Source organism: Vipera berus (assembly GCF_964194415.1).
Source record: "Vipera berus genome assembly, chromosome: Z".
Taxonomy (NCBI): Eukaryota; Metazoa; Chordata; class Lepidosauria; order Squamata; family Viperidae; genus Vipera; species Vipera berus.
In genome coordinates, this window is record NC_138205.1 from 79,808,585 (window position 1) to 79,832,340 (window position 23,756).

Below are 23,756 nucleotides of genomic sequence, written 5' to 3' on the forward strand. Positions count from 1 at the left end.
AAAAACAGCAGGATAAAAAATCACTTTATTTTTTTATTTTTAATTAGTAGAAGATTCATAAGAAGTGTGATTTGATTATGCAAATGTTAAAAACATTTTCACTGTTCTGGTAGATGTTGATTATCTTGTTCCTGATTGCTTAAATTTCTTCCTGGAAAATGGTGAGAAAGGAAAGCCAAATTCAAGAATGCTCAATGTTAATATTTATGACATATTTGGGAAATGGGGACAAACTACCTATTAAAAACATGAATGTTATCCTTTTAAAACTGCATTAAGATTTTTGGGACTCATTGTATTTGAAATATATTGCTTCTGATATTGAAAACAATTGTTAGCCATCAAGATTAATAGCCAATGCATATATGTGGGTGGCTGATTGATGATAAGATATATAAGGTATGTACTAATTTGTATTTAAACCATAAGTGTACTGCAATATATTTTCCAGAAAATATGTATGGCATTAGTTTGATTTCTACAGAATGGTTTCTGTAGAACATAGAATAGGGTTGGAAGGAGCCTTGGAAGTCTTTTAATCCAAATAATGGTAGGAGATCCTACACCATTCCAGACAATTAGCTGTCTCAAAAACCTGCAATGATGAAGCATCTACAACTTCCAGAGGCAAGTCATTTCACTGATTAATTGTTCTCATTGGTAAGAAATTTCTCCTTAGCTCTTGATTTGACAATTGGTTTTTTCCATAATGTGATACTCTCACCTGAGTCTAAAAATCAGACACAGAATTGTTATTCCTTCATACCAATTAATTAGACTCATGTAAGGAGACAGAGTAGAGTCCTTTCCAACATACTCTAAAACAGGCATGTCAAAATTGTGACGTCATGTGACGTGCGGTTTTGGTGTGATGCATCTGGCCCATGGGCCGGCAGTTTGACATGCCTGCTCTAAAACCTACATTCAGCAGTGGGATAAGCAGAAAGACTAGTAGGCTTTTAATACTTCAGAATAAGACAAGATGAAATGAGGTATTGAATCCCTCAAGTTTACAACCTAACTTCTGAAGAAGAATAGCAGTTACATTAAAGCAGTGCTTCTCAAACTTGTATAAACTACCTAATATTAAATAAAAATGCTTTGGATAATGACACACAAATCCATTATCCAATCACAGGGACATTTAAATAAGTACTTTCTAATTAAACAGTAAAAAGGACTTTTTTAATATGCAGTTTTGGTGATGAAGAAAAATGCTTGGAAAGCACCACATTAAAGGGATCTGGAAATGTAGGTGACCTCTTATTAATTTTGTTTCCACCATTTTATTAAATTCTCAGGTAGATAGATGGAAACATGATAACGTCTTACCTCTTTCAACATTCTGTTGTTGGTAAAATAGGAGCAACCAGGTTTTGGAACTTGTCTAATGGACAAGCCTTTGTGCATCCTGGCAAAATGAGCAAATGGGGTTCAACAGCAGTGCTGTTCCGATAATACATCTCAATAGTATGTCTTCTGAATATGCATCATCCCAAAGAAGAAGAAAGGCAAATCAATATATCATTAAAGAACAATCATAGTATTAATAGAATTTATTACTCTTCTATTTGGTTTATAGCACAAATGCCTATTTCTATTTTTACACAATGAAAAGAATTGGCCTAAACATGGATGTGTATGTGTGTGGGGGCAAAACAGACAATATAGAACATACAAAATGAGAACTACAAGTTTCTTTCTCTCTTCCAAATGGATATGTTCTTGTAAACTGAATTCAGTGCACTGTGAGAATGTGAATATATTTACAGTATGCAAAATCTTACTCAAGAAATCATGGTTATTTATCGTATCTGTGAATTAATACTTGCCCACTGTCTTCTTTATATAGCTCAAAAATATGGGTAGCAACATAAGGAGGTAATAAGTGGTTGTAAATACCAAGTGCTATTTGGAGAGCAATGATTGTCGTATCATGCTAAAATAGAAAGAAAAATGGTAAAACATTGAATTGTGTATATATAGTGTATTTAATATCTCAAACTTCTTAACTCTAAGGAGACAAATGTAGAGATGTTCCCTACTACAGCCAGCCATGACTTCAGTGGGTACCACATTATTCCTCAGTCTCCTTTCTGTGACACCATTGTTTTGGGTTCAAACAGAACAAATATTTTGCAGCCCAAATATATATAGTACAGTAGCAGCAGTACTTTATCACTTTGAGATGGGAAACATAAAAATGTTGAATAAACCCTAACATAAAAGAAAATAAATAAAAAGAAAACTTTCCAAATTATCACCCCAAATTACACATTGCACTTGTGTAATGTGACTGTATCCATATAGGGGCCCTCAGCCTTCCCATAACTGTTCAGTTAGGCCAAAGGTAGTCAACCAGAGATTGACTGGGAGATCCTTAGCATATGTTAATTAAAAGTAAATCCCACATAGTTCATGTAGATCTGACTCCTAAGTACAGGTAGTCTTCAACTTACAACCATTTAGTGACTGTTCAAAGTTACAACAGCACTGAAAAATGTGACTTATGACCATTTTTCACAGTTACGACCTTTATAGCATAGAATACAATAGAACTGGAAGGGATCTTGGAGGTCTTCTAGTCCAGCCCCCTGTTCAAGCAGGAGACTATACCATTTCAGACAAGTGACTGTCTAGTCCAGGGGTAGGCAACCTTGGCTCTTTTATGACTCATGGACTTCAACTCCACTGCCCCCACTGCCTTGGCCCTGGCCCAGAGACCCTCCTTCTGCCAGAGACCCTCAGATCTGTCCCACTCCTGACCAGGCCCCCATAGGCACCCTTGATGCAATGATGTAGAGCTGGCCACGCCCACCCAGTAGGCCATACGCACTCTAGCCACGCCCACCCAGTAGGCCACGCCCACCCAGACCATACCCACCCGGCCCCCTGAGGGCAACCGCGATGCTGATGCGGCCCTCAATGAAATTGAGTTTGACACCCCTGTTCTATTGCAACCTTGTTTTTCACACATTTCTTAAAAAGACTGTTATTCAGTCATGCATATTAAATTTGGATATTCTGTATATATTTTATAATCTCTTCCCCAATTAGTAACCAAAAGATAGAGATCATGTAAATTCTTCCAACTAACAAGGACTATGCTGCAGTATATTAATGTCCCAAAGATGCTTTTTCACGAGGCAACTGGACTTTCTTGTTTTTCTTTGAAGACATTTCACTTCTCATCCAAGAAGCTTCTTCAACTCAATTTTCAGTATATTAATATATTATTATTAATAATAAGAATGTATGGCTGTGTCACAGCAAGAGTCTGTAAGCTGCATGATCCTTGGGTGCTATAAATGATAATACTTACTGCTGAATACATTATCATTTTACGTCCGTTTATCCACTTAGTGGCGTTGATCATTTTTCCCAGAATATCTTTCACAAGGATACCTTCATGGACATTAAAAAGAATATGAGAGCTGTGGAATTTGAAAGTAGAAGTTTTGAAAAATATGGAAAAAGGACCTGGTTAGAAATTTGTGAGTTTGCAACTCTTTGTAGTATAAAATTATTAGAATAATTTATGAACGGTATTAGAACCACATAAAAATGGCTTCATACTAACCAATATCTTTCTAGGCTGTGTGAATGTATTGACTATGTAAAATGGGTTTTTTTATTAAATTAAGTATTTTGGCCAACATTTTTTGAAGAATTTGGAAAATAAATATAATGAAGCCTCGCTCTTCATTTTTCCAAGACTCATAAATTCATGCAAGATAAAGTATCCTACTTATTAACCTTCCTGATTTTCCACAGCCAATAAAATATATTTTTAATGGAAAAGTAATATGTTTCTTTAGATTGTAAAAAGTGTATGAAATAGAATTCTCTAAAAAAATTATCACAAGAGCAAAGCAAAGTTTAGTGGGGAAATTTTACTGATATTTTTCTGCATTTTTTAAGTTGTATCAATCAAACTGCAGTATGCTAAAAATAAATACCATGAAGATGGGCACTTCCTAACATTAGTACTTTCTTTTCTCCTACTAAGCATCTGCATGAGACCATGGTGTGCTTATCCAACACCATGGGATGAAGTGGCTACCTTTATAATTAAAATTCTTAGTTTTAATTCTTAATAAAAACTACATTTTTTAAAAAAAAATGAAGATGACAGCACAGGATCAGAGAAGTAATTAAGCATTAGTTGGTTGAGCCAAACGTTAAGAGCTAAATAGAGTCATCTATGTAAAAGTGTCTAAGTGAAAGTTGATCTCTGAGATCTACTGACATTTGAAAAAAAATATGTTAAGGCTCCCACTATGATATATATTTTACATTTTCATAAATCTGAAAATCAGCCTAAACAAATAAATATACAATTAAAAGAATACTTGCCTCCTTGTAGTTTTGATTTCTCATTTTTACATTTTATATTTTACATTTTCATAAATCTGAAAATCAGCCTAAACAAATAAATATACAATTAAAAGAATACTTGCCTCCTTGTAGTTTTGATTTCTCATTTTTTAATTTCCCCCCCAAAGAGGCATTTATCAAATATTGCAGCAGAGATTTTATCTGTTCCATAGTCTTTTTATCAGCCCATCTTGGTAAACCATGTTTGTGAATTTCCTATATTAAAAAGGGAAGACAAAAAACAGTATTTTGCACACCCAGAGACTTTCCTGAGTAGAAAAAGCCTCACTATTAACCACTTAGAGAAGGCTGTAAAGCACTGTGAAGCAGTATATAAGTCTAAGTGCTATTGCTATTGCTGTTACAGGCATCAAAAGTGAACTGAAAATCTCTTTACTAAGGCTTTTCAAAGGTACATACATGTTTTCCCCTGTGTGAAATTAAACAATATGTTTATTTGTTTTCAGGAATTTTCTGCCTGCACTTAGTTTTTGTAAAATAGAGATGTATGGCAATAGTTTACTAGGATCTAGTTTGTTCTTTTTGTTAGATAAAAATGAGACTCTCTGAATCTACTGATCCATTCCCATATAATACTCTCAATTTCTGACAAATTGCACAAAGATCAATTTCCCCCTAAAGTTTAAACAGAACATCCTCAGGGTGCCACCGGTCAGAGAATGTCGGCTGGTGGCCCCCAAGGGGAGGGCCTTCTCTGTGGGCGCCCTGGCTTTATGGAATCAGCTGCCGGTTGAGCTCCGGATGGCACCTGACCTTCGCTCCTTCCGATGCGGTCTGAAGACCTATCTATTTGAACAAGCCGGCCTGGCCTGATGGGGGATGTGTTGGGGTTTTTATTGTGGATTTTTATATTATTCTATTGTTTTAGCTTGGGCTCCTATTTAATTCTTTTTTAATTTTTGTACTCTGTATTTTTATATGTGCCCTGTTCACTGCCCTGAGTCCTTCGGGAGAAGGGCGGTATACAAATATAATAAAATAAAAATAAATAAATAAATATCCTGTTTTCAGATGTGTTGAATGATTTTGTATCTGGAGAGAAACTACAGTCAGTCAGAGATGAGTAGAGTTTTGGACGGATGGAAATCAATTATATTTAAAGAAACACACATTTGTTTTGTTTTTATTTCACTCATACTGCAGTTAACCAATTACTTGATCATTCAAGTTCTTATTACAGGTTGTATGGAGTTTTGAATCATGAATCACAGCCCACAAATGTTGGAGAGAGCACAATAATGTCTTAAAAGTACCTGAACATTTAAAGTATCATATGCTTTCCAGAGTAACATGTTTTCAAAATCCATCAGTTTTTGTGTGCTATATCCCAGGTTGTAGGCAAGTCTTTGTATCAGTGGCTGAAAGATGAAACCACAATATTCACTCATTTGTACATACAAACATATACTCATCTTTGTATTTTGACTGATATATTTATTTTGCCTTTTAAAAACTGGCATTCTACACAAGATCCTGTGAAGGGATTATTGGAATATGGGAAAGAGAGTTGACCAAAATAGGGCAAATGAAGAATAGATGGTCTAGTTTCTATTGCAAAGTTACACCTCTGCTCCGCGAGCTGCATTGGCTTCCAGTTGTCTTCCAGGTGAGATTCAAGGTGTTGGTAATGACCTACAAAGCCCTACATGGCATGGGTCCGGAATACCTTGGGGAGCACCTGCCGGTGTCAACTTCCCTCCACCCAGTACGCTCCCACAGAGAGGGCCTCCTCAGGGTGCCACCGGTCAAAGAATGTTGACTGGTGGCCCCCAGGGGGAGGCCGTTCTTTGTGGGCGCGCCGGATTTATGGAACCATCTTCCGGTCGAGCTCCGGATGGCGCCTGACCTCCGCTCCTTCCGGCGCGATCTCAAAACCTACCTTTTCGAACAAGCTGGCCTGGCCTGATGGGATGGGGTTGGGTTTTATTAATCTGTTTTAATCTATTTTTTAATGTGTTTTAACTTATTCATGGGCATTTGTTTAATCGTTTTTAATTTTTGTATCTTGTTTTTTAATATGTATTGCCCTGTTCACCGCCCTGAGTCCTTCGGGAGAAGGGCGGTATACAAATAAAATTAATAATAATAATAATAATAATAATAATAATAATAATAATAATAATAATAATAATAATATAATAATAATAATAATAATAATAATAATAATAATAATAATAATAATAATAATAATAATAATAATAATAATAAAGTCTAAGGCTGTTTAAAGGGCAGAAGGAATGTCTTAGAAATACAGGAGAAAGGACTATAACACAATAGTCAGTTAAGAGGGCTAATGTAATCAGAGAAAACATCTCAGGAATTTTTTTTCATAGTTCTCATAAAGATAAAGGGAGGAAGGTAGAAATGCATCCAGACTTGCAAGATTCTGTTAACTATGTCTTTGCAATAAAAGTAGCATTGCCCTGCATGACTTTGGTTTCCTAGTCTCGCTGACCTTGAGAACATGAAGGTTTATAATCTATGAGAAAAAAGTTTATAAAGATCTCACCTTAAAATATTCCATGTTAACTGAGGATTGCAGTTTTCTTATTTAATTTTCTAATATTTTGTAATCTATTATCCTAGCATTAAACTTAAACCATTCCCTGTCACTATCTTGCCAGAATGACCTAGCAATAGTTTTCTGTTCACAGAAACAATAACACCATCTGTTTATAGTCATCTACTGATTGTAAAAGTAACCTTCAGGCACACCAAGCACATCATTTTACTTTTCATGAAGTATTGATAGAACAGAATATCTGTAGTTTCAGTGTTGAACTGTGGAGTCCTTGTGCTCTATGAGCTTGGTTGTTTCCTTATAGATGTTTCAATATTCAACTAGGTAACTTCAGGAGTGCCAGAGATTGTGGGTTTTGCTCTCTCTTTATATGCAGTAGCTTGCTTTACTAGTGTGGTTTTTCTCCTTGGTAGTTTCTTATTTATACAATAAATAACAACAAATTAATTACAGATGAATACATCATCCAACAACAAATGGGTAAATCATTCAACAAAATGGATATTTGCAACTTTATCAAAATGTGCTTGACCACTCCCTCCATTATAGTATAACCAACACAAAATATGAAAAGAATAATATCTCTGAAACAACCAAAGACTATTACAACCATATGGCATTGCCATAGCACATAAACCAATCAAAGCCATCCAAAACATCCTAAGAAATCCAAAAGATCAGTAGTCCTAGAGAAAACAGGGGTCATCCACAATACATAGTGTAAGGACTGTAACACACACTATATAGTAAGACAGGGCACATCCAGGAACAACAACTAACAGCGAGAAGGTACAATGAAAGCTCCTTGATCTCACAGCTGATGAACAATTCAACAATAGTTTCAACTCAGAAATTGAGCATCCAAGACCAAACTAATCCAAAAATACTAAGGAATTCCTGAAAGATTGGCATTCAGACAAATCAGCCATCAATAGATACCTAGAGATAAGACACCTTTATGCACCATTCAAAAGATATCAGAAAAAAGCTAAGAGAGAAAAAAAGTTCAGAACATAACTTCCCAGCAGCTAGCACCCAGTTAAGCAAGGTTTAACACCAGACAAGCAATCAAGCAGAAAACAATACACAAATCAAGGAGCTCATGCAGATAAACAAACAAGCAGAAAACAATATCCTATTTATAAACTACCAGGAAAAAAAACACACCCCTATAAAGCTGGTGTATTAACTGGGAGCACATATCATACTCACTAGCACTAATAATATTACCTAGTCAGATAATTAAATGTCTGAAAGCAAACAATCAAGTTCCAAAAGCTCCAAGAACTGGTTTACCCTTATGTTGCCTTGTCTGTTGCTGTCCATTCTGAACAGAGCTCTTTATTTCCTTACAGGCTAACTCCAGAAATTCATTGGCTACTTCACAGAGGAAGGATGCCCCCTTAGCTGAGTCAACAGTGGACCTGATCATTAATGTCTAGAGTGTTTTTATAACCACAGTGTTGAAATAGATCTATCTTATTTCAGATAAGGCCAGGAGTGTGCATCATTTCCTCATTTCTCCAGTCATTCAGGGAACCCTTGTACCTCATTTGAAAAGATCAAATGGTACATGCCCAGTCATTTCTTTCTGTAAGAAAAAAAAGTAATTACAAAAATATATGCTGGGTTCCCAAGCAGCAACCTCTTTTAATCTAAGCAAACTCATAGCCCCTGTCCTATTTCAACCCTATGAAAGAAATCAGGTGTAAAGTAATGCAAGAAAGGAATTTTAATTTTAAAGGTAGTTCTTATCCTTTCATATATGGGCATTTTGATGTTTTAACTACCGGTATATATAAATTTAACTTAATTTTGGGTATCTATATTTTTGTTTATATATAATATGTACAACACACCTATTTATAAAACTGTACATACATCCAGTAGGATCTGCATACAGAAAGAAAAACAAGAAAGGTCAGTAGACATAACAAAAAGGAACAGTCCAGTTGGGAGGATGCAATAGCCTGCACTTCAGATTGAATTTTGCGGCTATTGCCAACATGACAAACTAAAATTTTAGTTTTTCTTTTGCTGGCTAAAGAATTAAATAATTGAAGTACATAAGAAGAAGTAAAAAGTATCTCAGATTTCATACTTTTAGACAGCAAAGATGTGAGGTAAAGTAAGTGGCACTGTGAGTGGAAATCTCTTCCAATTTTTTTCTTGTAAACAATATAATAGTTTAAAAGTTAAATGAAGGAGGTAAATAGTGAATAAGTAGACTTTTGTGAATAAAGACAGTTTTTTCTGAATAAAGAAAGTTGTACTGGGAGCTACTTTGAGCATAAAAAGAATCTAATGGAAATTTGCTGCTGTATCTTCCTTTGACATTGCCTCCCCTATCACAAGTAAATGAAACAGCAATCATGGATTTATCCACTTTCCTAGATAAAAATCAACAGAAAGTTTTATCTTCAGGCAGGAAATAATAAACAAATAAAATGTTTTAGCCATTTCCCCAACTTTTAAAATAGTTCTTTCCCCACACAACCAATATTAGTTGATTAAATTTGCCAGGTGTGCCATAAGTCTGGATTCAGTCCTTTTATTTTGACTTCTATACTAAGACATATATATGTGTACAAGATCATATTTGTGTTTTCAGGCATGCAAAAGAGCCACATGGGTTAGAGGAGCTTGACTTTGCCCAGCTGAAACTACATTTTTGTTTTCTTTTTGGGTCACTCCATTCACTTCTTATTTTGAGGAAGCTTATACTAGTAGCACTTTTCTAATGGAAAGATCTTCAAACAACAATTGTAGTTACATGGAATTAAGCTTACAGTTTTTGATGGTCTAAATACCTTTCAAGGTAACAGAAGAAATGTGTTTGTTAAATTATGGTTATTTTTTTTGCTTCTGTTTCTTACCATATATTTTTTGAAGTTGTTACTGTTTTTCATTTCTTGTTTGAACTGTTGTAGAAATGCATTAAAACGTGGGCATTTAAGCTTAGGATACATTAACAACTACAACAAAAAAATAGAAAAAAATGATTAAATAACTAGAATGGCTTCTTCATATAGTTATTTTCCTGTTCATAGTCCATCTAGCTAACCTAACTGGAATTTGTACTATTAATAAATGCACAAGACCTCCCTTTCAAATTACATATTATGTGTAATATATTGTAAAGGTGTCTGTATTGTGTGTAATTCATACGGTTTCAGAGTTCTGCCAGAAGATATATTCTGACTCTTGGCATTTAAAAAATTAATAATCTAAATAAAAATAATCAGTTATTTTTTCCCCATTTATAGACTAAAATGTTTTAGAATTTACCTCCTCTTTGGGAATTACTATATGAAACCACTGAACTCTTGGTAAAAATGTTTGAATTCATGTTATTTTTGGGATAGTTTTAATATCTGTGTTCAAGGCAGCTAGGTATTTACACGAATAAAATGGACTCACATGTTTTGTTAACCAAGAAATGCTTATGCTGTAGGGCAGGGGTGTCAAACTCAATTTCACTGAGGGCCGCATCAGCATTGCGGTTGCCCTCAGGGGGCCAGGTGGGTATGGCCAGGGTGGGTGTGGCCTACTGGGTGGTTGTGGCTAGAGTGCGAATGACCTACTGGGTGGGCGTGGCCAGCTCTACATCGTTCGCATCAAGGGTGCCTATGGGGGTCTGGGCAGGAGTGGGACAGATCTGAGGGTCTCTGGCAGAAGGAGGGTCTCTGGGCCAGGGCCAAGGCAGTGGGGGCCGTTCCCTCACTGTTTCCAGGATGGCTTCGCGGGCCGCATGAAACCACTTTGCGGGCCGGATCCGGCCCCCGGGCCTTGTGTTTGACATGTCTGCTGTAGGGAATCATTTTAAAGCATGATCAGTGCCCTATTTACAGGGGAATCAGATGGGCCTCTTGTAATATTTTTATTTTTAATTTAATAGTTCTGTTTAAAAATAATCCTGTTGCTCTAAATTTTTCATCAGAATCAGAATATTACTGCCTGCTGCAAGTGTGTATATATGTGAGTGTGAATACATACATATACTTTATATTCATAAATGTGAACATAATAATGCAACATACTGGAGTTGCATGTGTACAGAACAAGAGATCCAGTTCTCTAGTGATTAAGGAATCAGGCTAGAAAGGGAGAGACTGCGAGTTCTAGCTCTGCTTAGCTATGAAAGCCAGCTGGATGACTTTATAAAAATAATAGTTGTATATGTATACGTATACGTATACGTATACGTATATGTATATGTATATGTATATGTATATGTATATGTATATGTATATGTATATGTATGTGTGTATATGTGTGTGTGTGTGTGTCTATGTGTGTGTCTCTCTCTCTCTCTCTGTGTCTGTCTGTGTCTGTATCTGTATCTGTGTCTGTCTGTGTCTGTGTGTCTGTGTGTATACAGTGAATATAAGCAGTAAATATATGCATTGCTAGCAGGCAGACTCCAGTTTCCCTTGCCCAAAACTAATTCAGCTCTCTGAAGTCACTGAACTACTGCACATAATTTTTCTTGTATATGGTTGTCCATCTTGTAATCAAGTCTGGATAGTGAATGAAATAAAATTATGTATAAAAGCAAATCTTTTTTTAAAAAAAAGTGACAAAAACATTAGAGATACCAGATAAAAACTCTTTAATAAAGCAGACTAAATGCAGACTGGGCTCTGTTAACATCTCAAAACTGGAATGGGACAACTCATTGCAGCTGACTCACCCCGTCCGACTCGCTTTGGCTATCTTGTTACGGCTGACTTGTCCTGGCTGACTCACTATGGCCAACTCACTGCGGGACAATTAAATAACTCAAGAGATGGACAAGTGAATTGCACCCAGCCTTAAGGACTTCTAAACTGAGACTTAAAGGAAGACAAGGCCCTTGCAATTCACTTGTCCCTGTCTTGGATTATCCCACTTTGAATTGTCTTGTGGCGAATTGTCCTATGGTAAAATGGCTGTGGTGAGCTGTCCCATGGTGAGTGGGCTGCAGCAAGATGGCTGGGTTGAATTAGTTGTCCTACACCCTACTAAAGCCTTAGGAAAAAAGGCAAGATTTTTAAAGCCTTTCAAAAGGTCAACAGTACAAATTTCCAGAGGAAGCTGTTCTATGGGTAATTTCATAATTCCCCTCTCTGGTAAGAGACAATGCTACCTTTTCTTCCAGCATTCTAATTTTTTTCTCTCTATAGGAATATTCAAGGATCTGTACCTTTCTTGCAATATGAGATGACACAAACCCACAGCTATGTTCTGCCATCATATCCTATTCTGCATCACAGGGTACAAGATACTATTAAAAGTCACTTAGAGAGATAAAATGTAACATGCTTCCTTGCCTTTTCCTCTGAAATGGGCACAGTATGAACTGGAATAGGTTGCCAATGAATGTTTGGATTCCACAGTTCGTTGGCTGAAGGAGGAAAGAGACCAGCCAGGACTGCTTGAGCAGTCATTATAGTTCGATCATAATCTGTACTTCGGACATAAATCTAGAAAAGGAAAAATCAAGAGTTGCTAACCTGATCTTCTTTGTAACTTCCATGTCATATGAACCATGCTTTTTAAAATTATTGTTATGCATTTGCTTATTTCCTTGTTTAATATGATTTATGCCCTGTCATCATATATGGACATGTACATTGCTAATGGGAATGATATAAATTCCAGTAAAAAGCCTATCTGATAAATTTTGATTGAAGAAAGGTTTGTCTTTAAATGTCATCAACATGATATGGCTGTGTCTTACACATGTAATCCAATCAGGATTCCCAAATTGTCTAAATTAAATATTTTATATGGTTTATAACCTCAAATGAAAGCTCAAATATCTGATTCTCCTACATTCTTTGTTACAAGCAATGAAAAAAGAAGAATTTGTGAGCAGGGAGGGATGAAAACAAAATTCTCTTTCTTTCTGCCTCTGCCTCTGCCTCTGTCCTCTCTCTCTCTCTCTCTCTCTCTCTCTCTCTCTCTCTCTCTCTCTCTCTCTCTCTCTCTCTCTCTCTCTCTCTCTGTGTGTGTGTGTGTGTGTGTGTGTGTGTGTATGTGTCTGTCTGTCTGTCTGTCTGTCTCTGTCTCTGTCTCTCTCTCTCTCTTTCTATGCCAGGAAATTTCAAGAAGATTTTCTAATGTTTCCTGAAATAAAATGGAGAGATGGAAAGAAAGATACAGAGCAACGGTAGGAAAAAGAATGACTGTTCCATTTGACTTATCTGTTCTTTCCTGCCATCACAATAGCTGCCATAGGGATAGGAAATGAATGACAAGAAATAAGAAACAACCCTGTCATAGGGAAACTGTTTGGAATTTCAAACAAATGGACTGATGTTGGACCATTCCATCTATCAAATACACCCAATTTCAGCTTTGTAATTTTTAGTCCACTTTATATAGTAAGTATCCCTAAATGAGCTGATTTTCAGTTCATGTCAAATAAAGTGTTACTGGATATAAAAGAAATTAAAAAAAATATTTCCCATTCTTACCTCTTTTGGCTTGTATGAAGGACTTAAGAACTTCTTATATCTATCTTTTAACCACTGCCCAAGTTCATATGCCTGCTGTGTTCCATTCTGTGGTAGGAATAATACGATATATAACTAAATATCTTGAAACAGTCAATAAACATTTTTCCTGTCAGTAATTTAAAAGCTCTATTGAATCTTAAAAAAATTATGCTGAAAAGTTTGGATAAGATATTTCTGTAAGTCAATAAATGTTGAATATTTGAGCATAGTCTTGAACAAACAAAGCTATAGTAAATGGAATTAAAAGACATAATACTGTATTTGGGTTTTAAGAATGTTTTAAGAATATCTATCAAACCTTAGTCAGTTGTCCATATCCATGTGGCCAGGTAATTTCTTTGACTGTATTTTTGGGAAAAGTTGAAATAGGAGATCTGTCACCATGCCGATAAAGCTGGTAAAAATGTTTGGAGACAATAGTAATTGTCAGAGAAACTTGAATTTGATACAAAGCATGTCATTATAATTAAATACCAGAACTTGCAATGAAATTACTGAATCAGGAAAGTCCTTTCCAGTCTCTCTCTGAAGTAATGTGGATGAAACACTGAAAACGAATAACGAAATGATTTCCTTCAGTTAGGTATGATCAAATATTTCACAATTGCCTTGATTATTGTTTGATTAGATTGCTTGCTTGCTTGCTTGCTTGCTTGCTTGCTTGCTTGCTTCATTCATTCATTCATTCATTCATTCATTCACATAAAATGCTATGGAATCCAACAAATTGGTGGATCTGTGTATGACAGTAAAATAATAGAATAGAATATTTGCATCTCAGGGTTAAAGTATTGGGTCCTTGGTGCAAGCCTCTAGCATATAAAGAAGGAGCAAATCTGACGCCATTTAAATACTGATGATGTTACTTAGTTGGGTAATGAAACATCTGCAAGAAAATAACCAAGCTCAGAGAGCACCAAGGATCCCCTAGTCAAAAGTCCCCAACAATCACTGATCCACTAAGTTATTTTTTTAATGATAGAAATTTCACACTGTTACAAAGATTACGGGGAAGGACACCAAAATCCCACAAGATTTGATGGTAGCACAGCACATTGCTCATGTTTTGAATGTAACTCTCCTTGCTCCCAAAAATAACTTTAGAGACTGGTACTTGGTACAGCATCCATGAAGGCATTAGAAAAAATATTCAGTTGCTGTGATGTGTCTATATCTTCAAGGAACAGAACAGTGCAAGCAATAGTATTTTTTGTGATATTCTATGGGAGCAAAAGTTTCAGTTTGAAGAAGGAGAATAAAAAGAATATTAATACCTTTGAATTTTGGTATTTGAGATAGCGAATATTGTGAACGTCCAAGAAAACACACAAATGGTTCATGAACATTTCAATCTGAGTTTTCACTTGAGATGTCAATGACCAAGATTAGTTATCTTACTAAGCAAAGATCTAAGTCTCTGCAAATTTTTTTATTATTTTTGAGACATATGGAAAGTAAAAGAGAATGATTAGTATCAACGTTGGACTCTGTTAAAGTGATGATGAGTTAGGGACATCATCATGGGGAAAAATCTGTCTATGTAGTCACTAAAAGTTAGCTTAAACTTAATGGCATGTAATCTATCAATCAATTCATTATCAATCAAGACTTCCACAGGACTATGGTTCATGCGCCTTCCTGTCTACCACTGAAAATGTGCTCAATTCCCAAAAGCTGTTGTTGGTCTTTTCTTCATATATTCAAATGATGGAAATAAACAGATCCTTTCAAAGAAGATAACCTTCTTAACCAACTTTTCCTGACCTGTTGAACTTTAGATGTGTTGATTAGTATCTTTCAACATTCACAGCGAAAGACAATTTTGGAAAAGATTGTTGGAGACATGGATGCTATTACTATTGTCAGTTTTATATGTTGAAGTCAGATCAAAATTCTAGAATTCAGTGAAAAATAGGTTTTCTTTTCTTTTTGGATATTTCTTTCTCAGTTTCTGCAGCCTTTTTCTAAATATAATTTCTCTGCTGTTGGTTCCTACTGTTGCCATACATGAAACAGGAACTGTTCAATACATCATTACAGGGTAATCAAAATCTAAAGGTGTGATCTTGAAAGAAAAGCATACCTAAATTGCAAAGGACACACAGTCAGCAACGATAATAAACCTTGTACTTACAATCACACTAAATCTCATTTGCCTTCCTGTTGCACAGTGGAAAAGCAGACCAAAAAAGAGGCTAAGGGAGGAAAAGCCCAAACTATGTAAGAGGAACATTAGATTCATCATGCATGTGTTTGCTAGCAGGACGAAAATGATGGGCAAAATGATGGGCAAGAAAATCCTGTGCTTTTTAAAGAGCAAACAAAGGGGTGGAGACTCCATGGATATTTCATCTTGAAAGCCTTTTTTCCTTGTATTTTCCTTTTCTCATTAAGATGTACAGAAGCAGGCACACATAGAGAGCTTCTTGCATTACCCTATTATAAAGGTAAAGGTAAAGGTTCCCCCGCATGTGCGTGCTAGTCGTTTCCGACTCTAGGGGCCGGTGCTCATCTCTGTTTCAAAGCCGAAGAGCCAGCATTTGTCCGAGTACGTCTCCGTGGTCATGTGGCCGGCATGACTAGACACCAAAGGCGCACGGAACACTGTTACCTTCCCACCGTAGTGGTCCGTATTTTTCTACTTGCATTTTTACGTACTTTCGAACTGCTAGGTTGGCAGAAGCTGGGACGAGTAACAGGCGCTCACTCTGTTACGCGGCACTTGGGATTCGACCCACCAAACTGCCGACCTTCTGATCGACAAGCTCAGCATCCTAACCCACTGAGCCACTGTGTCCCTATATATGTCTCACTAAACCATAGTGCACCGAATAAATCTCTGGGTTCATATAATCTCTACCATGAATTCAAACAGACCCATTATGGATTAGAGGAATATGTGAAATCAGGTCTACAGACATTTGATAGTAATCTCTTCCTCACAATTCAACTGCATGAATCCAACTCAATGTGCCATATAGCCAGATCAGTGGTTCTACTGCAACCTCAAAATTATGACATAAAGATTATTTTAGAGAAGTTACATATATTAACCATAATTAATATTGGAAAACCTCATGTACGACAGCAAAAATGTGTCTTCTATTATGTTTATGATTTGGACAAAGATTTCAAGAGGCCAGAAGCCTCTGAATTACTTATTCCAAATCATTCCCCCTACAAACCTATTGGCCCTTCAGGGGCTTACATCAATGTGAAATGAATTTGCATTTGCTTTATAAAGAGGAACTACAAGGGTATAAACTCCCACTCTATATTTCATTTCTAATTTGACAATTTTCTTCTGATTTTTTTCCTCATTTAGCTATATATATGAAAAAAGCAAGAATTCCAATATGGCAGATTGATTTCACTTTTGAGGCTGCCTCTAGTTTGTGCCCATAGTTTTCCTACATTTTTTTTATTCAGTAGGATATACTGATAGAAAATAATAACAAATTTATTGTATTGTCGTATGCTTCACTTAATAAAGGTGTATTCAGTAAACGTATTACTGGATTAAATCTGTGTGATTGTTTGATGGCACATGATCAGTTTCAAGAACTTACATTTGGCTGGATTCATCTAGAGGCATTAAAGCAGTTGTAATGCAGCCTAGGCTCAATACATGGGCGTACCATGTTTTTTTATAGTAATGATCCATGGATCCAACCCAAATATTTAAATGTACATGTGACTGGGCTCAGCTTCAACTGTGCCTCTAAGATTGCACACATTCACAACAGTAGCTTGGAAGCCATCATAAGAGGCAACAAAAATGGTCTTCCAGGGACCCCCTTGGTTTTTATGAACAAAGGTTCCCAGCCCCAATCCTCCTCCTGAAAGAGTTGGATTATGATGAACCTCCTTCAAGTGTAGCAGTAATGGTTAGACATCCCATTAGTATCCAGCAATTAATACACAAGCTTTTTCATGTTGCTGTCTATGCTGCTAAGCATAAAGAGATCCATTAGGTCAATCAAGGGTGGGGAAATCAGACTTCCTACTGTAGGTTACTTTATTCTATTATACTTTGCTTAGCTCTTAAATATTAATCTTGCTCATAATATTTTATACCTTACATTAGTATAAAACTGTCAAAAAACCCAATCAGCTTTGTGTAGTTTACAGGAAGGTGCATTTTTATTTATGGTTTTTACAGGGGATTCCATGTGAGTCAATGGAAGCAAAACAATAAGAGGAATCAGAGCTCCTGAAAGACAAAATAATTTAATGATGATTTCAACATTTGGCTTCATAGCTATGTCTACTTCATTAATAGGATTCTGTAGGAGATGCAGACTGAAAAAATTACTTTGGGAAGTGAGAATACACAACATGCTTAATATAAATCTATAGCTATTTCAAGTTTTATAACTGTTTGTTTTCAATGGCTCAAAGTTACAAGGGCCTCAGGAAAAGTATTGATAAGAGTTATATAGCCACCCATTTCACTCAAGTGACTCTGGCTCACAAAATTAAAGCAAACAATCCCAGCAAACTTAAGAACCCTGATGCCCAAGGATGAACTGTTAACTCCACCCACCACGAACAGTAGCCTAGTTCGTATAATGCCCTGACTCAAACAACCAGACTGTATTTTGCAAAAGTCTAAGAGAGTTGACAAGACCATATGGTCATGGGAACATCCCAGTTCCTCTATCACCTCTAATACAAAGAAAGATCTTACATAAAGATCATATTTCAAGAAAATTGATGAAAAAAGAACACAAGCTATTTTTGAATATTGTTCTAAATATGAACTGCCATGATTGAAAAATATATATATTCTTCAGGCAAGCTTATATTTGAAAATTTTTCTAAATTATAATGAGCTCTTGGAGACAATGATTTTATGTTTTTACTTGTAAATTACAGGATTATAGGCACATAAGCCCTAAATAGCAACAAAGAATTACAGATAACATAAAGTTTAAGAATGTGCATAGTAGGTAATGGTCCAGAATAACAATAAAAATAATTGATTTGAAACATGAGCATTGAGAGAAAAAAGAGGACAAACTGTTCCATTATCTTAATAGAACAAATATGTTCTATGCATGGAAAATTAAATATTGTTGAGGCAATTATTTGCATAGTACTGAAACAACAATCACAAAATCTAAATTACATAGAATCTTACCTGAATATCAAACAGTCTGTTCGCAAAGTTAGAAAGAGATTGGAAATGTCACTGTAAACATTACAACGTGTTCTCATATGTGTGCACATAAATTCATAAGGAAACTGAGAAAGAAGGAAACTTAAAAAAAATGCATACAGTGATTTGGAAGCCATGGTTTTATACTAATGGTTTGCTTAGGCCACAGTTTTCTGGGCTGACACAGTAAATTTAAATCTAAAGCAAATATGAAAATATTAAGGGTATATTAAGGGCATAGGTCATTTTATTTTGATATAAGATTGGACAATCTTCAGGTGCATATATCCTTTTTAGACTTCATGTACTTCCATCCTGGGTAGTTTGGGGAAAGACTCTGTGCATTTAATTTTGGAAAAAGTATTATTATTTTTTGCACACACACACACACACACACACACACACACACAGAGAGAGAGAGAGAGAGAGAGAGAGAGAGAGAGAGAGAGAGAGAGAGAGAGAGAGAGAGAGAGAGAGAGAGAGAGAGAGAGAGTTTTGTATTTACTAAGTAAAAGTAGTAGGTATGATGCTTAATCTATGTACAGAAGGCAGGTTACATTAAAATCATAAACAAATACAGTTGTAAGGCGATTAAAGCTCATCAAAATTAGGCCATCAAAGCCCATCAGGATTTTGTTTTTTATCCACAGAAATGGATGACATCAGTGATTATTTAGATCCATCCATCCATCCATCCATCCATCCATCCATCCATCCATCCATCCAATTTATGAGGCCATCCATCTCACAAAAGTGTGACTCTGGGCAGTGTGCAATACAATAATAAATATATATTTATTTTTTTAAAAATTACAATCCAGAAAATTTTAAAATTGTAATTAAAGGCTAAGAGAGGATAAAAAGAATCAACACAATGGAACCACCACAGTTCTTTAGTATTTGCTTAGGTTTCCCCTAGGCCAATGACATAACCAGGTTTTGAGAGACATCTGGAATGTTCTCAATTGTTAGGAATGGGCTTCTTTATGTTGAGTTTTCTTTTTCAAGAAGAGAATGAGCTTAAAGCAACAAGAACGCAGTTATGGCACCATAGCTGAAATCCCACTTCTTTGAATGTGCCTGTGACCTCTATGAGAAAGTCAAGGAATATGTAATAAGACTTGGATCTTCTGTGCAGCTAAATGGTTAATCTTTGAGAGATATTAAAAATTCTTCATCTTTTCTTAAGTACAGTATTCTGTAGATACAATGTAGGTATTCTATGCATTCTGCCTAAAGCATAATTACTTTATGTGTGTGTGTGTGTGTGTGTGTGTGTGTGTGTGTGTGTGTGTGTGTGTGTGTTTACACATGTAATACATATTTAATGGTAGAATCTCTGCTTGAACAGGGTTTTGGACTAGAAAAACTCCAAAAATCCCTTCCAACTATGTTATTCTGTTATATTTTGTTATATGGTACAAGACTTCAGTTTTTTAACTTCTGTGCTATGCTGTTACTTTATTGTATTTAGCCATAGTTTACATACCATGTTTTCCCCAAAATAAGCCCAGGTCTTATATTAATTTTTGTTCCAAAAGACAGATTAGTGCTTATTTTCCAGTTAGGGTTTATTTTAGGGGAAATACGGTACTAAATGTGCCCATCTGGCTGACAATCTTAACTGGGGCTTATTGGGGGGGTTTATTACAAGCATCCTGAAAGCTCATGCTAGGGCTTGTTTTCGGTTAGGGCAGACATGTCAAACACAAAGCCCGGGGGCCGGATCCGGCCCGCGAAGTGGTTTCATGTGGCCCGCAAAGCCATCCTGGAAACAGTGAGGGAACAGCCCCCATTTCCTTGGCCCTGGCCCAGAGACCCTCCTTCTGCCAGAGACCCTCAGATCTGTCCCACTCCTGCCCAGGCCCCCATAGGCACCCTTGATGCGAACGATGTAGAGCTGGCCATGCCCACCCAGTAGGCCACGCCCACCCTGGCCATACCCACCCAGCCCCTTGAGGGCAACCGCGATGCTGATTTGGCCCTCAATGAAATTGAGTTTGACACCCCTGGGTTAGGGGAAACACGGTACCATAATGGCAGCATCACACATTCCACTAAGCCAAAACTATAAAAGAGCTATACTGATGTCTTTTTGTCAAGCCAATCACAAAATAGAACTATTAGATATGGTAGATATAGGAGCAACAGTTAAAGGCTGGCTGATTCCTTAGCACTGATTCCTAGAAAGAATTGTTCATTCCTTGCTCATCTGGTCAAGATTGCTGGAATACATAATTCTAGGTTTTTTTAATCCAGTGGTATTATTCTAATATTTTAAAACAGTATTTTAGATAAGTTAGATTTTGATTTAATTTAGTAATGTCCTTCATGCTTAAAATATGCAAAGTTATAATGTGACCTATTATGGCCTATAGAACATTTCTGTTCTTCCCACAAGGTACTATCCCTAAAGACTTTTAAAGCAGATGACAATTTTATTTTAATGAGAGAATGGAGCTAACAAGTTCAGCTACTGCTACTGAGAGCTAATACAGGAGCTATTGTATTTGGTGGAGCTTAATTTCTTGGATATAGGTACTTTTTCTGCATATAGAAAAAATAGAAGAAAGGAGAGGCAATTTTACTTTATGTTTGATCGCCAGAAGTGTGGCAGTTTTTTTGTGTTGATCTTTAGAATTTGTAGCTTTTCTTCTTGGCTATGCTGTTGAAGCAAGCATCTTTCTAACCTTGATATTTATTCATGGCACACGATACCTTACACTTCCATAGATATCCAGACACATTGGAATAAATTACTAAAATATGCACATTTACTTATTGTTTTATCTTTCTATACATAAATCCATGCAGGCAAAACAGTTAAAGAATTTTGAAGTACCTTATATTGATAGGCTGATCAATTTTAACATTTACAGATGCTTATACTTAATTAGAGGTATTCTGGAGAAGATGCAATCTGTGAAAATACTGTTGAAAAGCCACAACATTCTTGAAATAATTCTATCATCCTTAAGGCAATTTATAACAAACAATAACAAAATGGATATGTGAAATATTATAATCATGGTGAAATCCTTACAACTCAACTTATATTAAGAAAAATCTTGCATTAGGATCACATTTATAGGAAGTATTTAGAACACAATAACATTCATTTAAAAGCAGATTAATCTCTTGGAATACTATTCTGAATCTGGAGTGTGATTGTTGAAAACAAGCATTTCAGAATACATCTGAATTCCCAAGCAAGTATATATTAGAAAGCTTTGTGTTGTAATGCTCACCCCTAGACCTTCTCTTCACTAGACTAAATGTAACCTGTTCCTTAACCATTCATCACCTGATTCATCCTCCAGACCCCTAAACTTCGTTGCTCTTCTTGGCACTCTTTCCAGCCTCAACATTTTTTTTTTGTAATGTAGTGACCAGAACTACATTACCAGGCAAGATTTTTCAGATCTGGTTTGTCATTGCCTCTTTCCTAGGGCTGATAGTGAATAACTGGTCCAGTTGGTTTCATGTTTAAGGCAGGACTAAAATTCACAGTTGTGGTTTCTTGCCTGGTGCCTTAACCATTACACCAAACTGACTCTCTTATAAAAAGTTAAAGGTAAAGTTTCCCCTGCACATGCATGCTAGTTGTTTCCAACTCTAGGGGCCGGTGCTCATCTCCGTTTCAAAGCCGAAGAGCCAGCGCTTGTCTGAGGACTTCTCCGTGGTCATGTGGCCGGCATGACTAGATTTAATTTAATTTAATTTAATTTAATAATTTGATTTCTATACCGCCCTTCTCCCGAAGGACTCAGGGCGGTGAACAGGGCAATACACAATAAAAATCGAATACAAAAATTAAAAAGTCATTAAACATCATGCCCATAAAATCAATACATATTAAAGTTAAAACTAGTTTTAAAAACCCAACCCCATCCCGTCAGACCAGGCCAGCTTGTTCGAAAAAGAATGTTTTGAGATCGCGCCGGAAGGAGCGAAGGTCGGGGGCCATCCGGAGCTCAACCGGTAAGCGGTTCCAAAGGTCTGGCGCGCCCACAGAGAATGCTCTCCCCCTGGGGGTCACCAATTGGCATTCTTTGATCGGCGGCACCCTGAGGAGGCCCTCTCTGTGGGAGCGCACTGGACGGAGGGAAGTTGACGCCGGCCGCAGGTGTTGCCGTAGGTAATCCGGACCCATGCCATGAAGGGCTTTGTAAGTCATAACTAACACCTTAAACCTCACCCGGAGAGCAACCAGTAGCCAATGCAGCTCGCGGAGCAAAGGTGTAACATGGGAGTATCGGGATGCCAAAGGTGCACGGAACGCTGTAGTGGTCCCTATTTTTCTACTTGCATTTTTATGTGCTTTTGAACTACTAGCTTGGCAGAAGCTGGGACGAGTAACAGGTGCTCACTCTGTTACACGGCACTCGGGATTCGACCCACCAAACTGCCGACCTTCTGATCGACAAGCTCAGCGTCCTAACCCACTGAGCTACTTGACTCTCATATAGGACAAAAGTATAATTATCTTAATACATCTAGCAACCTAAATTCATTGAAAATTGAATATTCTGGCAATTAGTTATACATTGTTGCAACAATAGTTAGAAATAGCATACAATTGGTTACACAAAGTTTTTGTTGAATATTGAACAGTGCCTTCATGAAGTTACTGTATGTTATTGTTAGAATTAGTACATCTTCTCAATTCTGTGCACACAAACTCATAAGGAAATTGTGAATAAAAAGGAAACTAGTTAATATTGGGTATTTTATGTTATTTGACTTGAAAGATAAGGCTTCATATTAAGCAATGATTTGTTTAAGCCCCAGATCACTATGTTTACATTCACATTAAGCTTAACGGGGCATAAGGCAATCATCAATAGTTAAGATGTAGACGATGAGCAGATCAACTGCTCTTTGAAGCATACACCCTACAAGGTTATTGTGAGAAAAACTCAGCTAGCTGAGACATATAGCCTAGTATCCCATTTCTCACCATGGTTAATGTTATAAGACTGCAAAACCAAAAAGGTGATATGTTCTATCCATTACTTGCCTGCTTTGTGTACAACATTTCAGCCTCATTGCAGAAGGCCAATTTTCATTTCTTCCCAAATGTATGTATTTCCCCCAAAAGGTATGTAAAAGATGAGACTGTAAATTGCTAAGACAAACTGTTGGGAGGTTTATTGCAAACATGCTTCTTTTA

General features: G+C 36.5%; 1 protein-coding gene across 1 annotated transcript; it reads right to left on the minus strand.

Moving 5' to 3' along the window:
* Positions 1-1,337: 1,337 nt before the first annotated feature.
* LOC308679006 (prostatic acid phosphatase-like) lies at positions 1,338-12,348 on the minus strand (the record flags this gene model as incomplete). The annotated part of the gene is made up of 7 exons (XM_081346242.1): positions 1,338-1,476; positions 1,833-1,939; positions 3,323-3,405; positions 4,461-4,593; positions 5,652-5,756; positions 9,796-9,894; positions 12,232-12,348. 7 exons carry the CDS (start codon positions 12,346-12,348, stop codon positions 1,338-1,340), a joined length of 783 nt encoding a protein of 260 aa, XP_081202368.1.
* Between the last annotated feature and the right edge of the window lie 11,408 nt (positions 12,349-23,756).